Below are 25,163 nucleotides of genomic sequence, written 5' to 3' on the forward strand. Positions count from 1 at the left end.
TCAGCATGGTTCAGGCATTATAAGGTTGAAAAAGGCCACTTATCCAATGATCTAGACAGATGCCAGTATTATACTGCTGTAGCTTACAGTATAATCCCTAAATAATGGGATTCTCTAACTAGTTTCCTACCCTCTGCCTGTATTTTTCTAGAAGTAGTATATAAGTTCCTCAGCTTTGAAAGTGGGTTGCTATAAATTTGAATCCTGATGTGTTACTGGTCCTAAAATTCAGGCCTATTGGTTGGTCACTAAAGCATAGTAGTATACAGTAAGTTATATATGCATGTGCCTGTCTATATTTGAATAAATGTGAATATCATTAAAAATATATGACTATGACTACATATCCAATTATTTGGACATTGCTACAAGTGAACCAGGCCTTCTTAATAATAGTAATTGTCACACCAGGCACCGTGGCTCATGCCTGTTATCCCAGTACTTTGGGAGGCCAAGGTGGGAGGATTGCTTGAAAGAAGGAGTTCGAGACCAGCCTGGGCAACATAGCAAGACCCCGTCTCCATAAAAATAATAATAACAATAGCTAAACAATAATAGTTATCAGGTTTGAACCTTTATATTTCAGGCATCCACCCACTTACTTTTTATAAATTAATTTCTATTCTCACAAATTCATGAAATTGGTGTTATTTTTAAATATTGTGTATGGATGAGGAGACTGAAGCTTAGAGGAACTAACACATTACAAGTCTCATGGACAATTACATAAATACGAAGGATGGGGCTGAGGTTTAAGGTAAGGCTTTCTGATTTGGAATCCCATGCTCTTAATCATATATAGTACATACCCTCTCTTTACACTAGGAGACCTATAGATACCTGTCCGAGTGTGTTGCAGCAGAGTTTGGATGCATAGCTACTTAAATTTCTTTTTCAGGTAGATCAACTTTCTTTTTCAAATTCATTATTTTCCTGATTTTCTTCTTGACTAATTTCTGTTATTTGTCTAAATGTAACATTTCTATTATTTTAGTGAGTTACATGTGATCAAAAAGGGGATAATCTGATTGAGTGTACTAAGACTTTAAATTGCATCCACTTCTATCATTAGGCATCACTAGAAAATTAAAATTTCCCAGAAACTATCTCTCTAATGAACAGGCAGACTCTTTACTGCTTAGAATCATCATGCTGTTATCAGCTGAGCACTCTGAAAGCTGAATGTGTTAATGTATCAGCTCAGCTCTATTCTGTGTCAGCTTAAATTTTGTGTGGTGATTATTTTATTAAAAATGTTCAATGATGAAAACGATTTGGACAGAACACAGCTTTAACTAAAACAAAATGAGCTCCTTGTCATACCAGTTTTCTCTTTTGCCTTCAGCAACTTGTAGTGTGTTTTCTCAGATTTCACCAGTGATAACAGATTTCTTGTTTTCTTTGTTAGGTATTTTGTTGTTTTTCTTATTGTTGTTTTTGTAGTAGTATTTGCTATTTTATATCTGGTCCACATGTAATTTCTTGAATTTACTAGACTTTAAGTTTTTCAAGGCATGAAGAATGTGGCACGCTGTGTACAATGTAAAGGATATAAAGTATAAAGAAATACTCAGAATTGTTTACCATATTTACCTATCTTGTCATATGATAAAAAGAGTGGTAGTTAGAGACCTTTTAAGTGTGAAGGGTGTTCCCTCCATTTGGGTCACTTTGGACGTGACATCATCCTTATCCGTTTCCACAATGCCAAGGTAGTGTCTGGCCATCTCTGTGTAATTAATGCTAACAATTAATTAAAAGTATAGTTTTTAGTGTACATACTCATTACCTAATTTTGCTCAGTTAGGCATTTTCCTGTCTTATATTACTTCTTGCTTTTTGTGTATTCGTTTGTTGACTTCCCAAATAAAGTAACATCTTTGAAAACAGATTGAATTGTCCACAGTATGTCTAACATATATCAGCATGTATTTAAATAATACTTTTAATTTAATTGAAAGGGATTCATGTAAAAAGTAGTAAGTAGTATTACTGGATGTTAAAATACTTTTAAATATTGGAGTGCAACTGAGTTAAGTTAGTGGTAAATAAGCTGAACTGGTTCCAGACTATTAAATTTTATCAGATGATCCTAAATGTTGGAGTAGTATTACATTTCAAATCTCTTTCAATAATAATAATAGCAATAATATTAGTAACAATACGTATTTGTTATGCACTTACTATATGCTGGGCATAGTCCTAAGCGCTTTGCATATGATAGCTCAGTCATCTTACAACAATCCTATAAATAGACACTTTTATTATCCCCATTTTACAGATGAGAAAACTGAGACATGTAGCGGTTAAGTAATTTGCCTAGCATTATATAACACTTAAGTGGATACAGCTTAGATTTGACTTCCTGGCAATCTGACCCCACAGTCCTTGCTCTTAACTGTTGAACTGCAATGCCTTGTTTTGGTTTATTGTTGTGTATGTAAACTTGATAAGGCAAACTCCGTTTATTTCATTTCTATAAAAATATAAACATGCTTTTTGTTATCTTCGATTTTTAAAATACCAAAAATAAGTTTAAAAAGAAAGTCACTTTTTAACATTTCTGCCAGTTGTTAAAGGAAAAGGCCATGAAAATACATATACTAGCAGTTGAGGTCTGCCAAAAAAACACTATTAGAACTGTGCCATTTCCATTTCATACTAGTCTTTTACTGAGTTGAGGAAGAAAGTTTTGGTCAACCTCCAGCAGGAGGCTTGCTCTTCTCCTTAGCCAGGACTAAGCTAATTAACTAGGTTATTGTTTAAAAAGACAAGCTGGATGACCAGGCAACTCTATGGACTCCTGCCCATGTCTACCATGTTTAGAAAGAGTAGAGTTGTATCATCATGAGTCAAAGATTTTTCTTAGTAAAAATTATTTTGTTGAGAAAGGAATCTGACTATGGAGTAAAATGGAAATGGCCCTTAACTGGAACCTTTCGAAGCTTGGCCATGATTTATAGAGATAGTGTTGATTTAGTGGTTCAGCTCACTTAATTGAACTCTATAAAAACTTCAGATTCAGACTTGCAGATATGAATGTGGATTCCACAGAAATTCAGCTGAGATGGGCATCATAGCCAAGATTCTGGATGAAAGTAACAACTTTGGAGATCTTTAGGATATTTATTTCTTGAATTCTTGAGAAGAAAGACAATGTTAAACAAAAATAAATTTCTGATTTTATTACCAACTCTGGGGTTAAAATTCTGAGTAAATGCTTCAAGGGAAGGACTGTTCCTTTTCCTAAGTGGGACAGAAGTCCTATTGAAATGGCAGCACTTGGTTCAGGAGTTGCCCCAGATGCATCTACTTGATGCAGTGGCTCCTAGTGAATGAATGCTGGTTTATTCCTAGAATTTTGTGCTTTGTGTCTCCTGGCCCACGTTGAAATGTACTTTATGGATTCATGGCTCACTGTGTCTGTTCTAGGGGAAATCTCAAGTTTGAGGATAGAGAGAGGTTGGATAAGATGTATCCTCAAGAACAAAAAGAGTATTGCTGAAGAATATCATTAAAGAAAGGGACTCAAGACAATAAAACTGAAGTAATTTTTAAAGAGTTCTTAAGCATCTACAATCAGACCCTAAGTCTATGATTTTTGGTATCCTATAGGTTTTTACAGAATCTAATTGTTTTCCTGAATTAAATTTGCAGGAAAAGGGAAAGGCCTGTGTGTTTGTGTTTAGAGACTGCAAGTTGCTGGGTAATTTGTCTTCCTCTCTAGTCAGTCTTACAGGCCAGAATCTCCAAGGGAGAAGTGATTTAGGAGCAATCTGATGTAGAAGAGAGTAAAAGGCTCAATACCAGGGAGTCCAGGAGGGAGACAGACATTGAAGGAGGGTACAGGGAACTGACTTGGGCCTGGTGGTGGGGTATCTTTAATAGCCAGGAAATCAGAGAAAATAGGAATAATTCCTCAATCAAAGAGTTTCCATAAAGATTGCATGAAATTATGTATAGAAAATTATAGCAGTGTTTGGCACAATTCTAGTACTTTATAAAGAATAGGTGGATTGACTGGGTGCAGTGGCTCACAACTGTAATCCCAGAACTTTGGGAGGCCGAGGTGGGTGGATCACTTAAGCTCAGGAGTTCGAGATCAGCCTGGGCAACCTGGCGAAACCCCATCTCTAAAAAAATACAAAAATGAGCTGGGTGTGACAGCGCACGCCTGTAATCCCAGCTACTCAGGTGGCTGAGTTGGGAGGATTGCTTGAGCCCAGGAGGCGGAGGATGCAGTGAGCTGAGATCGCACACCACTGCACTCCAGCCTCAGCAACAGAGTGAGACTCAGTCTCAAAAACAAACAAACAAACAAAAAAACACAAAGAAAAAATACTTGAATCTGACCAACTTTTTGGTCAGATATTTTACCAAAGAAAATTACAAAATTCTCTGGTGTATGGTGCCGGTGGCCTGGAATAGTTCCTTCACATGCCCCCATCCACTACACTTGGCTAACTCCCACTCTTCCTTTATGGCTACTGAAATATGAGTTAGAGCCCCTTCTTCTGGTCTCCGTGATGCACCTTTCTCGTTGTCCTCCAAGCATTTATCACATGGTTGTCTCTATTTCCCCGCTAGACCAAATCAGTAAGATTGTATTGGGTTCCTAGCATGGGGGCATGATGCCAGGCTCTGTGGGGCACTGAAGGTCAAAAGTGTTGTTTTAGTAGGGGTTTAAAGAATGTCTGTGGAATTAATGAGTTGAGAAAATGCAAAATGGCAAAAGGTACTGTGATTTCAGTAAACATGAAATCATGTTTAAAGATGTCTATTATGTGTCTGTTTTTAGAAATAATAGTACATACGTAAGACAGTATTCAGACTATAGATGATGTTTGTTATAGATTTTGAAATAGAGATGCCAGATTGAAAGTAATCGAGAACTAATCCAGAACTTTTTTCTCTCGCCAACCTTCTCCTTTGGTTTCTCCCCTTTGCTAGTAAATGCTGCCATCTAATATTTGTTTGTCTAAGAGCATATTCTTAGGGGATTTCTGATTTGCTGTAAATTTAAAGACAAAAGAATTTATACTCACAATGGAAAGAACTAATACTCTGAAAAGGTCTCAAGCCTGTGGTGGGAAAAGGGATCCTGGATTTGAGGAGTAGCAAGGTTAGTTTGTGTAAAAGCTCTCTCCTGCTCCAACAAAACGGCCATAATGTTGACCCAGGTCGCCTTTCCCAGGAACTCCTGTTGCAACTTTTCTTTCTATGCCATATGATTTCTTCTCATCTCATATACCTGGAAACCCCCGACCCCACTGTTTTTTTAATCCCATTCCTACCCCATTCATCTTCTTGCTAGCCAGACAAATAACTCTGAGAAGTGTTGTATGTCATATTTCATGTTTGGGCAATGCCAAGAATTTTCAGCTTTTTGGTTTTAATCCCCTTGAAATTATAAATGTGTATTAATACAAATAATATACTTAAAGTATGAGGAATGTAAATTGTATAAGAAAGAGCTGTTTTGTTTTTGGTATACCATATTATTTTACAACTGGAAACATATTGTAAATCCCTTAGATAATATACATGAAGCTCTTGGAACACGTCAGCATTAGAATACTATGCAGTTTTAAGGTGTGGTGGCTATAAATTTCTAGATCTCATATTCTCCCAGGAATGAAATATGTGTCATATAGGTGATTAATCCTAGAAAAACTGTCACAGTAGAAGGATGGGTGCTACTGCCTTTTGACAAAATGAAGCACCTGTCAGAACAACAGCCACCACTATTAGAAAGAGCAGGGTCCACGTGTGATTTCTAAGAGCAGTCTTGGAGTCCCTCATGAAAAAATTACTCTGGAGATTTAAACTCTTTGGTTTTCTCAGGAAAAAAGTCAGTAAGTCTGTAGTCAGCCTAGTTTCTTCCAGGAAATTTGCAATGTTGAGTTCTCTGCAGAAGAGAACACTCAACTAGGTACAGGCCTTTCCTGGACTGGTTGTTTATGGACTGCGAGGCATTGTGAGGTTGGCTGATTTCGTTTCTTTTTTCTCCCCTCCCTCCCTTCCTTCCTTCCTTCCTTCCTTCCTTCCTTCCTTCCTTCCTTCCTTCCCTCCCTCCCTCCCTCCCTCCCTCCTTCCCTCCCTCCCTCCCTCCTTCCTTCCCTCCCTCCCTCCCTCCTTCCTTCCCTCTTTCAGTAACCTTTTTATTTTGAGATAAATATATGTTCACGTTAAGTTGTAAGAAATAATGCTGAGAGATCCCCTGTGCCCTTCACCTAGCTTCTTGCAAAACTGTAGAACAGTGTCACAATCAGGATATTCATATTGATGCAGTCAAGATACAGACCAGTTCCTTCACCAGAAGGGTCACTCCTATTGCCTTTTTATAGCTACACTCACCTTCCTCTCCCTAGTCTATGCTTTCTGAAAAACACTTTGATGTCAATTCTAAAAACGAAATGTTTGGGGGTAACTAATATTCGTCTTTGCCAGGATGTTTGATACCCAAGAGACAAATCCAGTTCTGACAGGTGAGTGCTACCTCTGTTATCCTTGTATATTCCCATATCTGCTGTGCTTGTATTCCTAGGGAGATTCTTCTGTATTTTTTTCCTGAGTATCAGCTACCATCAGAATTGGAAGAACCTGCATTAAGTTGTGAAGTGAGTTGCTTTTTATTGTTTTTTTTTTTTTTTTGGAACTGTGCGGGAATGATAGAATATCCTGAATTTAATCCTCAGTGAAGACAAATGTAAAATGTTTCCAATAAGAGGACCTAGAATGGCTTAAGTGAATGAAGATGAGCATCTTTACACCAAATGGTGATTCGTAATTAAACCTAAATTTGAAATCATTGTGACTGTGAGTTACATAAGGTGGAAAAGATCTTACAGACAGATAGTTGCAGAGATGAAAAGAAACAGGACATAGTCCCTGAGTTCCCTCTCCCCCACCAAAAACAAAGTTTCTGTTCCTTAGATACACCTCATCAGCTGCTTACTATGAGGAGCTGAGCTGCGGATTGGGTAGGTCAGGCACATTAGGTATCCAAAGCACTCATCTTACTGAAATCACCAAGACATCACTGAGATAGATGAAGAAAATTGTGTCGACCAAACCTCCTCTCAGAAACAGTACCAAACATGATTGGAAAAAAAACTTCCAACAGCTACTTGGGGTGCAAAGAGTAAGCCTCACATCTATTGGCTATGCTTAAGTAACAATGAGTAGTCTACAAAGGGCTCCCGCAGGGCTGCGGTGAAGTCGAGTGAGGTGCGCGTGCCTGACAAGCAAGCTGCTCAGCAGAAGTGGAGGGAAGAGCTGCCTAGTGCGGGACGGTGGGAGGTCTCTTCTCCATCTCCATGCTCTCTGTTGCCTGTGGAGACGATGGATATACTTGGTATTGGTGAAAACAGCACAAATTATGAATGCAAGAGGGACTATATGAGTCTGATCCTGGGCACCATCCCTAATTTTCTAGTCTGTAATCATTGTTTCTGCCTCTTTACCCTCTACTCTCACCTCATCCTCTCCCATGGGGCTTCTGATTGCACAGCTGAACTATGACTGTTCTTGTCAGGGCCACCAGTGACCTCTTGATAAGTGCAGTGTCCCTTTTACCTGACCTGTCAGAGGCCTTCAACCCGGGTGACCACTTTCACCTTGAAGCACCTTCTTTTTGTAGCTCCCTTGACTGCACACTGCCCATTTTTTTGCTTTCCTCTCTCCCATCTTCTTTGCGGCAGCTCCTATTGTACGTGGTTTCTCAGTGTTGGCATGTCTGAAGGCTTGTTCCTGGGCCACTTTCTTTTCTCTATTAAATGCTGTTTGTAGGTGACCTCATCTAATCTCTAACTTTACAACGTTAATACTACCCCCCACATGCCAGTGACTTCCCCATCTGTTTTCCTGGCACTCCCTTCCAAGAAACCCAGACTCCAGCTGCCCTCTTGACATCTCCCTTTGAATATTTGTTATTTTATCACTTCATTTTTCTTCACCTTGATTTCTGTATCTGCACAGATTTTTTAACTGTGCTGTATTCATTTATGTAAGCTGACTTAGTTCTTTTTTGGAAGGAAGCAAAGTATAATTTAGTTAATTAATTTAATTAGACTCAGACTTAAAAGGCCCATGGTACCAATGTTGGCCAGTTCTAGACTTTGATGCTTTTTATGCTGAATGCTTGCATGATATAACTCTGCTGTATACAGCACATTCTCTAAAAGCTAATATCCTGTTCTGTTATCATTTATGAAAACAGCTGGAGCAGTGCCCAGAGCATATAAACAAAAAGCTGAAAATGTGTTTCAACCAGGTAAGTGTCCTTTCAGTATCGCCATTTGTATTCTAAATGATCCCGTGTTCCAAAGGATAAATAATGTACATTTCCAAATGTTAGATTTGAAAGGAAATCAAATTTGCATTCACTTATCGAGACTTAGATTAATGTATAGCATATCAGATGTCATAAAGCAACATCTTTTTGAATTTTAAAATACTAACATTTCTATAATATAAAGCTATGAAACACTTGGAGTAGGACTGTATCTTGAATAGGAAACAGGAAAGTCTGAGTTTTTAAGAAATATTTTCACTGAATCCTCAAAATGCTAGACTGAAGCATGAATTTTAGATTAAAGTTTTAAATTATTTCAAACAATTTGATATCTCTCTGAGTTTTTTAAGTACCTTAGCAATAGTTTTTTAAGTTAGTGATTTTTTCATTCTCAAGTAGACATAAAGGTAATTAATGCTAATATAAGAAGTAAAAACAGTTTTTAAAAATTCATCCATAGCCTCAAACCATTCCAAGATCACTGATACTAATATTTTTGTGTATTTCCTTACAACCTTTCTCTTTCTCTGGGTAGATTTTTTTTTTTAACAGTTATCAAATAATGCTGTGTATCTGGTCCTTAAGGATTTCCTGGGGGAGAAAGAGTCCAGAATGCCCTTCAGTTCTACTACAGAAATATCTCAAAAAATCATATGCCCTCAAATCCCTCATTTTACTCTTAAAAAAAAAAAAACCCTGGGACTCCAAGTTGTGAACTTGGCCAACTGACATAGGGGATGAATATTGGAGCCAGGATGGCCATGAAGGTTCCCAGATTCATCGCACAGGCCAGAGTAGCCAAGAACTTTGACACCAGGATCATACTGAAATGTTGGGTCTTTGTTGACACTTTACCTGTGCTTTGTCACCTAGCCACCAGCTCCATCATTAATGCAAACATTAGCATCTTCTTTTTGTATGCTTATGTTTACAGCCATCTTTGGAAAGCTCTCATAACATGAAAATCTGTAAAGATTAAGAGGTGACTGGCACTTCTTGGAGTTGTGCAAAGAATGACTCTAAGCAGAGACACTGCCTCATAGTTTTTATAGGTAATGGAGTACATTCGCATTTTATCTTAGCCAAAAGTCCAAGAAGCAGTTATAATGGAAGACATCTGAATATTCTTGTTTTATAATTGGAAAAGAATGGTGAAGTAAGTTCCCCAAAGACATACGACGAGGCAAACTTGACAAGTAGAACCTAAACCATATTCTTTCTTACAAAGACTGTATCACATGGTATTTAAAGTTCAGACTGGGCCTAAATTTAACAACCCTTGTTGATAGGTTTGCCTTTGATGTTTCTATCAACTGGATGGTGATAAACAACTGGAAATGAAAGGGGGGGTGTAGTTATTGGTCTCCCATTACTGTTCAACTAAAAACTGAATTTATTTTCTGAGTAACATTTTGCTGAAAAAGTAGTAACTGAACATTTTCAGTTTGAAGAGTTACTTGTCAACATTTCCTAACAAGAATAAAAGACAAAGTTTACTTTCAGTATATTTTGATGCTGTCCTACCACTAATATTATTCTCATCAATAATATAAAACTGGGATTAATTGAGAGCCACTACAGCCAGGCACTGAACTAGGTCTTTCCTGCATTGACTCATTTATCCTCACAACTTTGGTAGGTAGGTACCACTATCTCTTTCAGTAATGAGGAAATAGAGATTCAGAAAGATAATATTCCAGTGTCATGATCAGATTCAGAATTGGAACCCTGATTTTCCCACTCCAAAGTTCTTTTCATTCTACCTTTTTTTTCAACTTTTTTTGCCCACCCCCTCAATTTTTGTGTTGCTTGTTTTTGTCTTGAAATAGGATCTTGCTACATTGCCCAGGCTGGTCTTGAACTCATGGGTTCAAGCAATCCTCCTGGCTTAGCCTCAGAGTGGCTAGGATTACAGGCTTGTACTACCACACCTGGCTATTTCATCTTATTCTCATCCAGACTTTAATACTTCATCTTTGTGATAGAGGTCACATGTATTACTTGCAGTAAGTATATTACAACTTCTCAGCCTGTTGGTGTAGAAGAATTATTTTTAACTGACTGGAGATCTGACATTACATCATGAGACATATATGGAGGAGATGCTGACAGTGATATATTTATGTGGGGTGTATGTGGTAGACGGGTTGGCTTGTTGGGCCACCAGGAATTCATTGTCCCAAATGAAAGTCTGTGGCAGTCAGCTTGAGGAGCTTATCAGTAAGGCTCCTGGATCTTCCTGTAGCTCTCCATTTACTGGCTAGGGGACTCTGATTTGAATACACTGTAAAACTTAGAAATGTGCTAAGAATTATACTGTCATATAGCTGTTTATCCAAGCTTATATATACCCTTTTATATCTGCCTCTAAATATTTATTTTATTTTATTTTATTATTATTATACTTTAAGTTCTAGGGTGCATGTGCATAACATGCAGGTTTGTTACATATGTATACGTGTGCCATGTTGGTGTGCTGCACCCATCAACTCGTCAGCACCCATCAACTTGTCATTTACATCAGGTATAACACCCAATGCAATCCCTCCCCTCTCCCCCCTCCCCATGATAGGCCCTGGTGTGTGATGTTCCCCTTCCCGAGTCCAGGTGATCTCATTGTTCAGTTCACACCTATGAGTGAGAACATGTGGTGTTTGGTTTTCTGTTCTTCCAATAGTTTGCTGAGAATGATGGTTTCCAGCTGCATCGATGTCCCTACAAAAGACACAAACTCATCCTTTTTTATGGCTGCATAGTATTCCATGGTGTATATGTGCCACATTTTCTTAATCCAGACTGTCACTGAAGGACATTTGGGTTGATTCCAAGTCTTTGCTATTGTGAATAGTGCCACAATAAACATACGTGTGCATGTGTCTTTATAGCAGCATGATTTATAATCCTTTGGGTATATACCCAATCATGGGATGGCTGGGTCATATGGTACTTCTAGTTCTAGATCCTTGAGGAATCGCCATACTGTTTTCCATAATGGTTGAACTAGTTTACAATCCCACCAACAGTGTAAAAGTGTTCCTATTTCTCCACATCCTCTCCAACACCTGTTGTTCCCTGATTTTTTAATGATTGCCGTTCTAACTGGTGTGAGATGGTATCTCATTGTGGTTTTGATTTGCATTTCTCTGATGGCGAGTGATGATGAGCATTTTTTCATGTGTCTGTTGGCTGTATGAATGTCTTCTTTTGAGAAATGTCTGTTCATATCCTTTGCCCACTTTTGGATGGGGTTGTTTGTTTTTTTCTTGTATATTTGTTTGAGTTCTTTGTAGATTCTGGAAATGAGCCCTTTGTCAGATGAGTAGATTGCAAAAATTTTCTCCCATTCTGTAGGTTGCCTGTTCACTCTGATGGTACTTTCTTTTGCTGTGCAGAAGCTCTTTAGTTTAATGAGATCCCATTTGTCAATTTTGGCTTTTGCTGCCGTTGCTTTTGGTGTTTTAGACATGAAGTCCTTGCCCATACCTATGTCCTGAATGGTAATACCTAGGTTTTCTTCTAGGGTTTTTATGGTATTAGGTCTAACATTTAAGTCTCTAATCCATCTTGAATTAATTTTCGTATAAGGAGTAAGGAAAGGATCCAGTTTCAGCTTTCTACTTATGGCTAGCCAATTTTCCCAGCACCATTTATTAAATAGGGAATCCTTTCCCCATTTCTTGTTTCTCTCAGGTTTGTCAAAGATCAGATGGCTGTAGATGTGTGGTATTATATCTGAGGTCTCTGTTCTGTTCCATTGGTCTATATCTCTGTTTTGGTACCAGTACCATGCTGTTTTGGTTACTGTAGCCTTGTAGTATAGTTTGAAGTCAGGTAGCGTCATGCCTCCAGCTTTGTTCTTTTGACTTAGGGTTGTCTTGGCAATGCGGGCTCTTTTTTGGTTCCATATGAACTTTAAAGCAGTTTTTTCCAATTCTGTGAAGAAACTCATTGGTAGCTTGATGGGGATGGCATTGAATCTATAAATGACCTTGGGCAGTATGGCCATTTTCACGATATTGATTCTTCCTATCCATGAGCATGGTATATTCTTCCATTTGTTTGTGTCCTCTTTGATTTCACTGAGCAGTGGTTTGTAGTTCTCCTTGAAGAGGTCCTTTACATCCCTTGTAGGTTGGATTCCTAGGTATTTTATTCTCTTTGAAGCAATTGTGAATGGAAGTTCATTCATGATTTGGCTCTCTGTTTGACTGTTACTGGTGTATAAGAATGCTTGTGATTTTTGCACATTAATTTTGTATCCTGAGACTTTGCTGAAGTTTCTTATCAGCTTAAGGAGATTTTGGGCTGAGATGATGGGGTTTTCTAAATATACAATCATGTCATCTGCAAACAGGGACAATTTGACTTCTTCTTTTCCTAACTGAATACCCTTTATTTCTTTCTCTTGCCTGATTGCCCTAGCCATAACTTCCAACACTATGTTGAATAGGAGTGGTGAGAGTGGGCATCCTTGTCTTGTGCCAGTTTTCAAAGGGAATTTTTCCAGTTTTTGCCCATTCAGTATGATATTGGCTGTGGGTTTGTCATAAATAGCTCTTATTATTTTGAGATACATTCCATCAATACCGAGTTTATTGAGCGTTTTTAGCATGAAGGGCTGTTGAATTTTGTCAAAGGCCTTTTCTGCATCTATTGAGATAATCATGTGGTTTTTGTCTTTGGTTCTGTTTATATGCTGGATTACGTTTATTGATTTGCGTATATTGAACCAGCCAGCCTTGCATCCCAGGGATGAAGCCCACTTGATCATGGTGGATAAGCTTTTTGATGTGCTGCTGGATTCGGTTTGCCAGTATTTTATTGAGGATTTTTGCATCGATGTTCATCAAGGATATTGGTCTAAAATTCTCTTTTTTTGTTGTGTCTCTGCCAGGCTTTGGTATCAGGATGATGTTGGCCTCATAAAATGAGTTAGGGAGGATTCCCTCTTTTTCTATTGATTGGAATAGTTTCAGAAGGAATGGTACTGGCTCCTCCTTGTACCTCTGGTAGAATTCAGCTGTGAATCCATCTGGTCCTGGACTTTTTTTGGTTGGTAGGCTATTAATTATTGCCTCAATTTCAGAGCCTGCTATTGGTCTATTCAGGGATTCAGCTTCTTCCTGGTTTAGTCTTGGGAGAGTGTAAGTGTCCAGGAAATTATCCATTTCTTCTAGATTTTCCAGTTTATTTGTGTAGAGGTGTTTATAGTATTCTCTGATGGTAGTTTGTATTTCTGTGGGGTCCGTGGTGATATCCCCTTTATCATTTTTTATTGCATCTATTTGATTCTTCTCTCTTTTCTTCTTTATTAGTCTTGCTAGCGGTCTATCAATTTTGTTGATCTTTTCAAAAAACCAACTCCTGGATTCATTGATTTTTTGGAGGGTTTTTTGTATCTCTATCTCCTTCAGTTCTGCTCTGATCTTAGTTATTTCTTGCCTTCTGCTAGCTTTTGAATGTGTTTGCTCTTGCTTCTCTAGTTCTTTTAATAGTGATGTCAGAGTGTCCATTTTAGATCTTTCCAGCTGTCTCTTGTGGGCATTTAGTGCTATAAATTTCCCTCTACACACTGCTTTAAATGTGTCCCAGAGATTCTGGTATGTTGTATCTTTGTTCTCATTGGTTTCAAAGAACATCTTTATTTCTGCCTTCATTTCGTTATGTACCCAGTAGTCATTCAGGAGCCGGTTATTCAGTTTCCATATAGTCCAGCAGTTTTGATTGAGTTTCTTAATCCTGAGTTCTAGTTTGATTGCACTGTGGTCTGAGAGACAGTTTGTTATAATTTCCGTTCTTGTACATTTGCTGAGGAGTGCTTTACTTCCAACTATGTGGTCAATTTTGGAATAAGTGTGATGTGGTGCTGAGAAGAATGTATATTCTGATGATTTGGGGTGGAGAGTTCTGTAGATGTCTATTAGGTCTGCTTGCTGCAGAGATGAGTTCAATTCCTGGATATCCTTGTTAACTTTCTGTCTGGTTGATCTGTCTAATGTTGACAGTGGGGTGTTGAAGTCTCCCATTATTATTGTATGGAAGTCTAAGTCTCTTTGTAAGTCTCTAAGGACTTGCTTTATGAATCTGGGTGCTCCTGTATTGGGTGTATATATATTTAGGATAGTTAGCTCTTCCTGTTGAATTGATCCCTTTACCATTATGTAATGGCCTTCTTTGTCTCTTTTGATCTTTGATGGTTTAAAGTCTGTTTTATCAGAGACTAGTATTGCAACCCCTGCTTTCTTTTATTCTCCATTTGCTTGGTAGATCTTCCTCCATCCCTTTATTTTGAGCCTATGTATGTCTCTGCATGTGAGATGGGTCTCCTGAATACAGCAGACTGATGGGTCTTGACTCTTTATCCAGTTTGCCAGTCTGTGTCTTTTAATTGGAGCATTTAGTCCATTTACATTTAAGGTTAATATTGTTATGTGTGAACTTGATCCTGCCATTATGATATTAACTGGTTATTTTGCTCGTTAGATGATGTAGTTTCTTCCTAGCCTCGATGGTCTTTACATTTTGGCATGTTTTTGCAATGGCTGGTACCGGTTGTTCCTTTCCATGTTTAGTGCTTCCTTCAGGGTCTCTTGTAAGGCAAGCCTGGTAGTGACAAAATCTCTAAGCATTTGCTTATCTGTAAAGGATTTTATTTCTCCTTCACTTATGAAACTTAGTTTGGCTGGATATGAAATTCTGGGTTTAAAATTCTTTTCTTTAAGAATGTTGAATATTGGCCTCCACACTCTTCTGGCTTGTAGAGTTTCTGCCGAGAGATCTGCTGTCAGTCTGATGGGCTTCCCTTTGTGGGTAACCCGACCTTTCTCTCTGGCTGCCCTTAAGATTTTTTCCTTCATTTCAACTTTGGTGAATCTGGCAATTATGTGTCTTAGAGTTGCTCTTCTCGAGGAGTATCTTCGTGGTGTTCTCTGTATTTCCTGAATTTGAATGTTGGCCTGCCCTACTGTATCCTGAAGAGTGTTTTCCAACTTGGTTCCATTTTCCCCCTCACTTTCAAGCACCCCAATCAGACGTAGACTTGGTCTTTTTACATAATCCCATACTTCTTGCAGGCTTTGTTCATTTATTTTTCTTCTTTTTTCTTTAGGTTTCTCTTCTCGCTTCATTTCATTCATTTGATCCTCAATCGCTGATACTCTTTCTTCCAGTTGATCAAGTCGGTTACTGAAGCTTGTGCATTTGTCACGTATTTCTCGTGTCATGGTTTTCATCTCTGTCATTTCGTTTACGGCCTTCTCTGCATTAATTATTCTAGTTATCATTTCTTCCACTCTTTTTTCAAGATTTTTAGTTTCTTTGTGCTGGGTACCTAATTCCTCCTTTAGCTCTGAGAAGTTTGATGGACTGAAGCCTTCTTCTCTCATCTCATCAAAGTCATTCTCCGACCAGCTTTGATCCGTTGCTGGCGATGAGTTGCGTTCCTTTGGAGGGGGAGAGGCGCTCTTATTTTTTGAATTTCCAGCTTTTCTGCCCTGCTTTTTCCCCATCTTTGTGGTTTTATCTGCCTCTGGTCTTTGATGATGGTGACGTACTGATGGGGTTTTGGTGTGGGTGTCCTTCCTGTTTGTTAGTTTTCCTTCTAACAGTCAGGACCCTCAGCTGTAGGTCTGTTGGAGATTACTTGAGGTCCACTCCAGACCCTGTTTGCCTGGGTGTCAGCAGCAGAGGCTGCAGAAGATAGAATATTGCTGAACAGCGAGTGTACCTGTCTGATTCTTGCTTTGGAAGCTTCCTCTCAGGGGTTCACTCCACCGTGTGAGGTGTGGGGTTTTGGTCTGCCCCTAGTGGGGGATGTCTCCCAGTTAGACTGCTCAGGGATCAGGGACCCACTTCAGCAGGCACTCTGTCCGTTCTCAGATCTCAACCTCCGTGTTGGGAGATCCACTGCTCTCTTCAAAGCTGTCAGAGTCGTTTGCGTCTGCAGAGGTTTCTGCTGCTTTGTTGTTGTTGTTGTTTAGCTGTGCCCTGTCCCCAGAGGTGGAGTCTACAGAGACAGGCAGGCCTCTTTGAGCTGCTGTGAGCTCCACCCAGTTCGAGCTTCCCAGCGCTTTGTTTACCTACTTAAGCCTCAGCAATGGCGGGTGCCCCTCCCCCAGCCTTGCTGCTGTCTTGCTGTTAGATCACAGACTGCTGTCCTAGCAATGAGGGAGGCTCCGTGGGCGTGGGACCCTCCAGGCCAGGTGTGGGATAAAACCTCCTGGTGTGCCCGTTTGCTAAGACCCTTGGTAAAGTGCAGTATTGGGGTGGGAGTTACCCGATTTTCCAGGTGTTGTGTGTCTCAGTTCCCCTGGCTAGGAAAAGGGATTCCCTTCCCCCTTGCGCTTCCCAGGTGAGGCGATGCCTTGCCCTGCTTCAGCTCTTGCTGGTCGGGCTGCAGCAGCTGACCAGCACCGACTGTCCGGCACTCCCTAGTGAGATGTACCCAGTACCTCAGTTGAAAATGCAGAAATCACCTGTCTTCTGTGTTGCTCGCGCTGGGAGCTGGAGACTGGAGTTGTTCCTATTCGGCCATCTTGCTCCGCCCTCCCCCCCCCCCACCTCTAAATATTTTTTCCAAAGTCTACACCATTAGTAATGGAGCCAGAGTGAATAAGATACGTGCTTATTCAGGGTGAATAGTGTTAGTGTAGATGATGAGCAGTATCCCCTTAACATGCAGGGCAAGTCGGGTTCAAAAAATCAAAGCAAGATAAACAGTCAGGAGACCAGAAGTTCCTGTTGAAATGAGATCTTGTAAACAAAACACAGAACAACGTGACTGAAGGTGTGTACATTTAATGAAGAGAGCCACATCACAGCATAGGAGAAACTTACGTAAGTCACAGGCTTCCTTGGTCACAACCGTGGTTTTCATAACTACTATTGTAGTGGTAGCTGATTCATAATGGCATTGGTGGTCCTGCATCACCTGACTCAAACCATCATCTTTTATTCTTTCCTCAGAAGCCGTCTGTTTCAGCTAAAATGAGTGCCCCAGAGTTGTTCCAACTTACTTACACTGGTCTACCCCTGAGCCTTTCCCCTCCTGATATTCCCCAAAATACTCCTATCCACTCTGCCAATACACAGTTGGCCTCTTGAAATCCTTCCCCATTGAGCTTGGTCAATATTATCTTTTACGTGAAGACTCTCAGTTTCTCCATGAGAAATTAATCTTGACCTCTCTGTGTTCTGGGAGAAAGTTAAAACTTTGTTTAGCATTAATTAACATTTCTACCTTATAATAGTTAATTATATTTCATGTTCTCCTCAGTTAGATGGTAGAATCCTTGAAGTTAATAATCCTGTCATCAAACTCTGTATTCTAGCAGCATGCAACCAGTGCCTTTGAATGCATCTGGATCTTCATAGTTACATGTTGAATCACAGTCGATTGTTTCTGCTTTAGTGCCTGCCAACATAAACACTTTAATGAATATTCCTGTTTGTATGCTACAAAATCTATAGATGTTGTAGGCCTTCCTTACTTTGCACAAACTCATTACGATTTTGGAGCTGCAAAACTGCTAGAGCTCCTGCTCTTTGAATTCAAGGCAGAAAATTAAAATCTCAGTTAAATATCCTTTCTTTCAAATCCTAATTCCATTCTGAATTGATGTAGTTCGGAAAGAATTTAGTTTGTGATCTGCAGATACCTCTACAAGAGTGGGTTTAACCAGCAGAACTAAGCCTCTCATCTTGCTACAATTATTTTCTCACCTTAATTAAAATGTTAACGCACAAAAAAGCTAATACAACTAGATGTCCTTTTACACTGAGCTTGAAAAGTTGTCAACATTGTTACCTTTCATAGAAACTTCCTGGAGAGGTTAGCAGAACCTCCTGGAGAGAAAGGCAGGAGAGTAAACCAAAAAGCTGGCCTGTAGTATTTGATAAAAACATAGTTTACTGGTTACTAAAAGGTAAACTTTCAGAGACTGAATGACTTTGTAGTGTACTATATTAAACATTCTTGATCTCATCTCATATTAATAGTGTCGAGGCTTTTTGTTTTTGCTTTTTTCTTTTAATTTCAAAATAATTATAGATTCATAGGAAGTTGCAAAAATAGTACAGAGAGGTCCTGTGTACTCATCACCCGGTTTCCTCCAGTACATAATTATGCATAACTATGGTACGATATCAAAACGAGGAAATTGAATTTGGTAAAATGTGTATGTATAGTTCTATGTGATTTCATCATACATGGAAGTTTGTATAACCATTACCGAAATCAGGATGCAGAATTCTCATTACCATAAGTATCTCCCTTATGCTGCCTTTTTATAGTCATATCCACTCAGCCCTTCCACACTCAACTCTAACTCCTGGCATCCACTAATCTGTTCTCCATCTCTATCGCTTTGTCTTTTCAGGAATGCTGTAGAAATGGAATCATATGTATGTGTCATTTGACAATTGCCTTATTTATTCAGCATCACTTCAGGTCCATTTAAGTGTGTCAATAGCAGGTTCCTTTTTATGGCTGATTTGAGCAATACTGTTGTTTTTTCAAATAATATTTCCATAATGTTTGCCATTTTTGAAGTTTATCTTTGATTTGTTTTGGTTTATTTTACTGTGGCTTTTATTTTTATGAAAAAAGTGTTTTCTGACTATTATTCAGCATGGCAAAAGGTATAACATTCTAGAGTTCTGAAAACTGTAAGTGGCTAGTGACATGTGAACTGTATGTAGCGCTGTTCTCCTTATTCCAGCTGAGTTGGATTATTCCTCCTACTCCACCTTCAGGCAGTAGATGTCTCTCCCCGGGTTTGTCTGCAGCCTCTATAGGAAGCATCTATGAAGCTTCCTGGTGGAGGTGGTGGTTGCCTTAGTTTTAAGGCATCAACTTATAGGTTGAATTAAAGATGTTCAAAAGTGGATTCCCTTCCAGAATCTTTAAATGTAGCCTGGGTTTCAAGGCAGGATTTACCCATGTGTTTGAAATTCCCTTGCTGTGAGTGCTGCATTATCTGCTGTCCTGAATCCCTGCTATTTAGTGCCTTACTTGTGGGCACAAGGTCCTTATCTTCCATAAGATTTACTTGCACACTTGTATTATCTCATGCTGTAGACTAGAGAGTTCTTGAGGGCAAAGACTGTACCTTATATATCTCCACATCATCTATAATCAAATGCAGTGCTTTCAAGTTAGGAACTAGTTAGTGAATATTTATTAAACAGAATTTCCTATATGTAGGGATTTTCACTTGCTTGTGTAAAGGATTTTGCAGAAAAAGGGGAAACTCATGAAGTCAGTGAATGCTAAAGGAGATGATGTGGACGTCAGAGAAGGGTCTGCACATAGTCAGTGTAGTGAAGGGCCTGAAGAGGGAAAGGTAGGCCCAAAAGACAAATGAGGCTACCTTACAACTTTCTTGGCAACCCAGTCATATTAGAACACAGAAATCTCCTTATTACATAAACATCCAAATGCTTATCAAAGTGGGATTTGCCCAGTATCTCTTTTCTCAGAATATCACTTGGCCTTCTAGAAATGTTTTTACAAGCAATTAATGTCATTCTGAAACTGAAGCATTTGGCCTCTCCATTACCTCTTTCTACTTCATGAGTGCCTCAGGCACAGCATGAAATTTTGGAAAACAACCAAGATTCTTCAATTAATGAGGGTCATATACATAACTGCCTGTACTTTTTGTATCATGGTAAGGAACCCCAAGAGAGTGAGAACAGGAATTCCTCTTTCTGTAGTTTCTGTGCTTTCTGGATGCTGCAGCCTTGCCTTACAAGTAACACTACATCATCTGCCAGACAGCCCCAAGTGGTGGGCCATTCTGTCATTGCCTGTGAATGACTGGTGCTGCAGAGAGAGAGCCAGAGGCACCTGCTCACTTTGTGCCTTAAATAATCTGGTGATCACCGTTGGGAGAACAGATGCAACCTTTACGAGGTTTCTTCTTCATTCCAGAGCAGAGGTCTCCAAGCTCACTGTCATGTGTCTCTTTCCTCCTCATAATTACATTTACTGAAAATATTATACATTTTTCTCTTCTAACTCTTCCATCAGAGTGTATGTAAGTTCCTTAAGGGTATCAACATTTCCTAAATTTAGACCACCTGTAGTACTTACCTACAAAATTGACACTTGGTACATGTAGGCAGAGTTGGAATATGAAATTGTCTAGTGATACTAGGGGGAAAGTAATATTTTAAAAACATGCCAAAACTGTTTTTAAAACATTCCCAGATACAGAATACTTATATGGTCCAATATGAAAACAAAATAAAGAGGAAATTGCAGTCCATTATCTATGATTCCAATACAAGAGGAATACATAATGAAATCTCTCTGGGGCAATGTGAAAATAAAAGAAAAATCTGTGAGGATAAGCTGAAGAATCTTCGTATAAAACTGGCACTATTGCTGCAGAAACTTCAACCGGTGAGTGAAAAAATTGTATTTGACAGTAGGAGTAGACTCTACGGAACGAGAACTCATCTAACTTCTCTTAACATTGTCATTCACTTACTGACCTGGACAGTCACTTAAGTCAGCCTTTTCTCTCCACATAAGGATTTCAAAAGCCTAAATAAATGAATTGTGAAAGCATATATTAGAACATTTAGAAACTCTGTGTTCTTTCGTATCTTTTTTTTTTTTTTTGAGATGGAGTCTCGCTCTGTTGCCAGGCTGGAGTGCAGTGGCGTGATCTCGGCTCACTGCAACCTCTGCCTCCCGGGTTCAAGTGATTCCTCCTGCCTCAGTCTTCCAAGTAACTGGAACTACAGGCGCACGTTCTTTTGTATCTTAATTCAGAATCTTTGCTTGTGCTTGTTGGTATAGCATGATCACCCTTGGTGTCCCCTTAATAACGTGACCAGTAGGTAATTTTTTCAGTTTTTTCAGACAGCGAAATATTTTACTTTACTTTTATTTTAATGCATAAATAAAAATAAACCCTCTTAATCTTAGAGGACAGTTTGAGAGAAGTCAGGAAACATCATGTAAGTATGGATTACTGTCAGTTTTGTTTATATGTTTGTAATGTATAAAGAACTGAGTTATGTGATAGGTCGAACTAATGAGGAAGAGCCCGTCTTCTATAGCACATGGAAATGCTGCATACAATACAACAAAACTGAAAATACATGTAGTCAAGATTGAAAGTCTTCCTGTGGATTCTAGAAATGAATTGAGAAATCCAAGCCAGAACAGTGAGCCTAGGGAGCCTGTGGCATTTTGTCCTCAAATATAGGCCCTGAGTGCTGGAACAGGAGACAGAGCCTTCGTGGGCCACGGAAGGTGAGGGGACAGGAACTGAGACCCTTATGGAGGATTGGCTAGAGGATTGGATTGCCTTGCCCTTGAAAGGGCTGGGGAGAGACAAGGAAACTCACCATACATACATCTGTATAACGTGTGAAGAACATGGACCTTGAAGCCAGACTGCCTGGGTCTCAGTCCTGGTTGTAAACATTTAAAAGTGGGAGTCCTTTCCCACTTCAAAAAACTAAATCTTTTAATTTATCTGAAATTTATATTAAGTACAAGACAAAATGCAGAAAAGCTTTTTTGTTGTTTTTTGCTTAATTTAAGTATATTGCCAAAAGAAAAGTCCCTCACCCCTTTGATGGTCTAGGCAACAGTTAAAATGTTATGTTATTAAAATTTAAAAGGATGTTAATGCTAATTTTTATATAAAGGTAATTGTATTTGTGCTTCTATCAACCATACCACTTCAGCCAGTTTGTCTAGTTTATGTATTGCTATGCGAGTGGGATTTCAGTAGAGCTCCTTTTGGTTCTTGTGGCTGTGAAGGATGCCAGATGTTTTCATGTGTTAAAAGTCTGGTATGGAGCCTAGCACGTGGTAGTGTTTCAGTGACAATTATTGTTTCACTTAACAAGTAAACTAGAAAGACCAAAGAAATTCTGTATCCTAGAGACTGAATACCACTTCGTGACTATTAAACAAGTTTATAAAATAATTGACTTTCATAATAGCAAATCCACATTTGGCTAAGAAAAACTGAAAGAATAATCATTTACTACTGCTCTGCCAAACCTCTAGGTTCTTAAGCAGCAGCCAGAGTAACCATACTAATTTAATTTACTGTATTCACAAAGTTTGGTAGGCAGGTGAAGGGCTTCAGCCAGCAGAGTATGAAACTCTTTTGCCTAGTCTCAGTGGAGAGGCACTTAAAGGGCGCCTGCCCAAATGTATTACTCTCATCCCCCCACATGAAAGTTCTATTTCACAGTCTCTGATTGCCAGAGCCACTGCAGTAGAGTACAGCAGAGAATCAAGATGAGGGACCCAGAGCAGATAGAGGTGGGGCAGGCACATGAAGAAGCCGAGCATGGAAATAATGTAGCATCCTGGAAGAAGTTTAGTCCACCAGGCAGAGGATAAGAGCCAAAAGATCAGATTATATCTAACAGGACGAGAAGTGCTTTGTGTCAGGGTCACAGGGCATTCTTCAGGGTCAGCGAATATTTGGAAGCCAAGGTAAATATCAGCATCATTGTAATCCATCTGTAGGAACAGTATCCCAGTCACAAGCTGGAACTCAGTACAATCCAGCCTTGTTAGAGCAAATCTATGGTAGAGGGAGTAAAGCTGAAGCACATTTTATGGAACCAGAGAAGAGATGCAGAGGCGAGGTTAATGGTGCTAGACACTTAGTGCTGGGATTGCTTCTGAAAGGCCCTTCCTAAAAAATCCTCTTATCTATCCGCTCAGTTGGAAAGTTAGTTGATCCCATAGTTGGGCCCAAGGGAATGAGATTTAGATCAGTCAGCCAAGAGGGAACATTAAAGGGGAGCTCAAGCAGTTTGTGGAAAAATGGGATTAAAAGCTAAAAGTAAAAATGTAAACTTTATTTTTCAACATAATCTCCATCAAGGTCAAGACACTTATGTAAACAATGGCAGCAGCCTTTTAGTCCATCTCTAAAGATCTAAGAGTTCTTGGAATTTAACCATGTCAATGCAGTCTTTTTTACATTATTAAAGAAAAATGGATGCCCTTTACAGATTTTTTAAAAAGATTTTTTAAAAAGAAGTCAGAAGGAGTCAGATCAGGACAATAAGGTATGCCTAATGATTTCCTGTCAAAACTCTCACAAAATTGCCCTTGTTTGATGAGAGGAATAAGCAGGAACGTTGTCATGGTGGAAGAGGACTCTCTGATGAATCTTTCCCAGGCGTTTTTCTATGAAAGCTTTGGCTAACTTGCTCAAAACACCATTATAATAAGCTGATGTTATTGTTCTTTGGCCCTCAAGAAAGTCAACAAGCAAAATGCCCTGAGTATCCCAAAAAACTGTTGTCATGACCTTTGCTCTTGACCGACCACTGTTGCTTTGACTGGACCTCTTCCACCTCTAGGTAGCCATTGCTTTGTCTTCAGGATCATACTTGCAAAGCCACATTTCATCTCCTGTTACAGTTTTTTGAAGAAATCCTTCAGGATCGTGATCCCATTTATATAAAATTTCCATTGAAAGCTTTGCTCTTGTCTGCAGCTGATCTAGGGACAATGGTTTTGGCACCCATTGAGTGGAAAGTTTGCTCAAGTTTAATTTTTCAGTCAGAATTGTGTTAGCTGAACTACTCGAGATGTCTGTGGTGTTGGCGATTGTTTCTGCTATTAATTATCCATCTTCTCCAGTAAGAGCATGAACAAGATTAACTTTTTCCTAGCAAAGGGATGTGGACAGTCTGACACTGCCAGCTTCCTCTTCAACATCATCTCATCCGTTCTCAAGTTATCCATTTATAAACTGCTGATTTCTCTGTTTTTAAAAATTACTTGCCATAGTCCTATAGCTCCCTGAGTCTAATCTCATCCTTCTGTTATAGGCTCTCTGTTGGGGATATTGTCTCCATAAACTTTTCATAAAGCGTGAATAATTTTGCCATTCTTCCACCCAAGTTTCACCATACATTTGATCTTTGTTCTTGCTTCAATCAATTGCAGCAGAATTCATGTTGGTCTGATAGTGGCTTCTTTCAAACTGACTATCTTATCCTTTTAGTGCCTCAAACTACATCCTGGTCAAATATGTCATAACAACTTAGTGTGAGTTTATTTTTGTTCAAAAATTTTGAAATCCGTGCCTACGTAGTTTTTTCATAATATGCATTTTCCATGAACTTTTTGAAGACCACCCCCCCCGGCCGGCCCCGCCACACGTTCATTGGATCAAGAAGCCCAGGAAAGGAGAGCATGAAATCGCCTCAACAGGGAGCTGAGTAAAAGAGAGACAGGGAGGACAAAGAAAAGGAGACAGACCAGGGTAGTAAGCCAAGAGCTGAGGGAAAAGACACTGCAATGGAAATAGAAGAAACAGAGAAGACAAAATTTGGCTACTTGTCTATTTTTTGCCTATAAGGCTAAAGATTCATTAATTTTAAAAATAAGAGATGACAGCCTATAACAGAGAAGGGTGAGATTAGACTGAGGGGGCTTTAGGAATATAGCAAGTAATTTTTTAAAAAGAGAAAAAACAGTTGTACTAACTTCCACTAAAGAATAAAAAAATGAACCAAGTTTCTAACCACTTGTTAGCATAAAATGACATTAAATGAGAAAACATTTTGAAAGGTTAAAAGCATGATTCAAATGTAAGGTGGCTTTTGTTGCAGCATGAGTCATAGGGAAGACTGTTAGGAAGCTGCCCAAATTACAGGAATAAGCTCTACAGCTTCGTTCCCTGGTGTGACTGTTGCTTCTCTTTTCCAGGGTGGTCCAGAAGGTGACCTGGAGCAGATTGACACTTATTTAGAAGCTTTGCTTAAAGAAGATAATCTCCTCCTCCAGAACAATTTAAATAAAGTAACTATAGATACAAGACATAGACTCCCTTTAGAAAAAAATGAAAAGACTCCTGAAAATTAA

At 39.1% G+C, this 25,163-nt stretch overlaps 1 protein-coding gene across 1 annotated transcript in view; it reads left to right on the forward strand.

The window, feature by feature from the left end:
• Nucleotides 1-25,163, forward strand: part of LOC113225243 (MORC family CW-type zinc finger protein 1-like) — a 172,227-nt gene extending 147,064 nt beyond the window's left edge. The window contains exons 25-28 of the mRNA XM_026456778.1: nt 6,548-6,620; nt 8,222-8,275; nt 20,508-20,702; nt 25,008-25,163. Coding sequence (XP_026312563.1) covers nt 6,548-6,620; nt 8,222-8,275; nt 20,508-20,702; nt 25,008-25,163 — 478 coding nt within the window. The remainder of the gene's footprint in view (nt 1-6,547; nt 6,621-8,221; nt 8,276-20,507; nt 20,703-25,007) is intronic.

The sequence above is a fragment of the Piliocolobus tephrosceles genome, unplaced genomic scaffold (assembly GCF_002776525.5).
Source record: "Piliocolobus tephrosceles isolate RC106 unplaced genomic scaffold, ASM277652v3 unscaffolded_19, whole genome shotgun sequence".
Lineage (NCBI taxonomy): Eukaryota > Metazoa > Chordata > Mammalia > Primates > Cercopithecidae > Piliocolobus > Piliocolobus tephrosceles.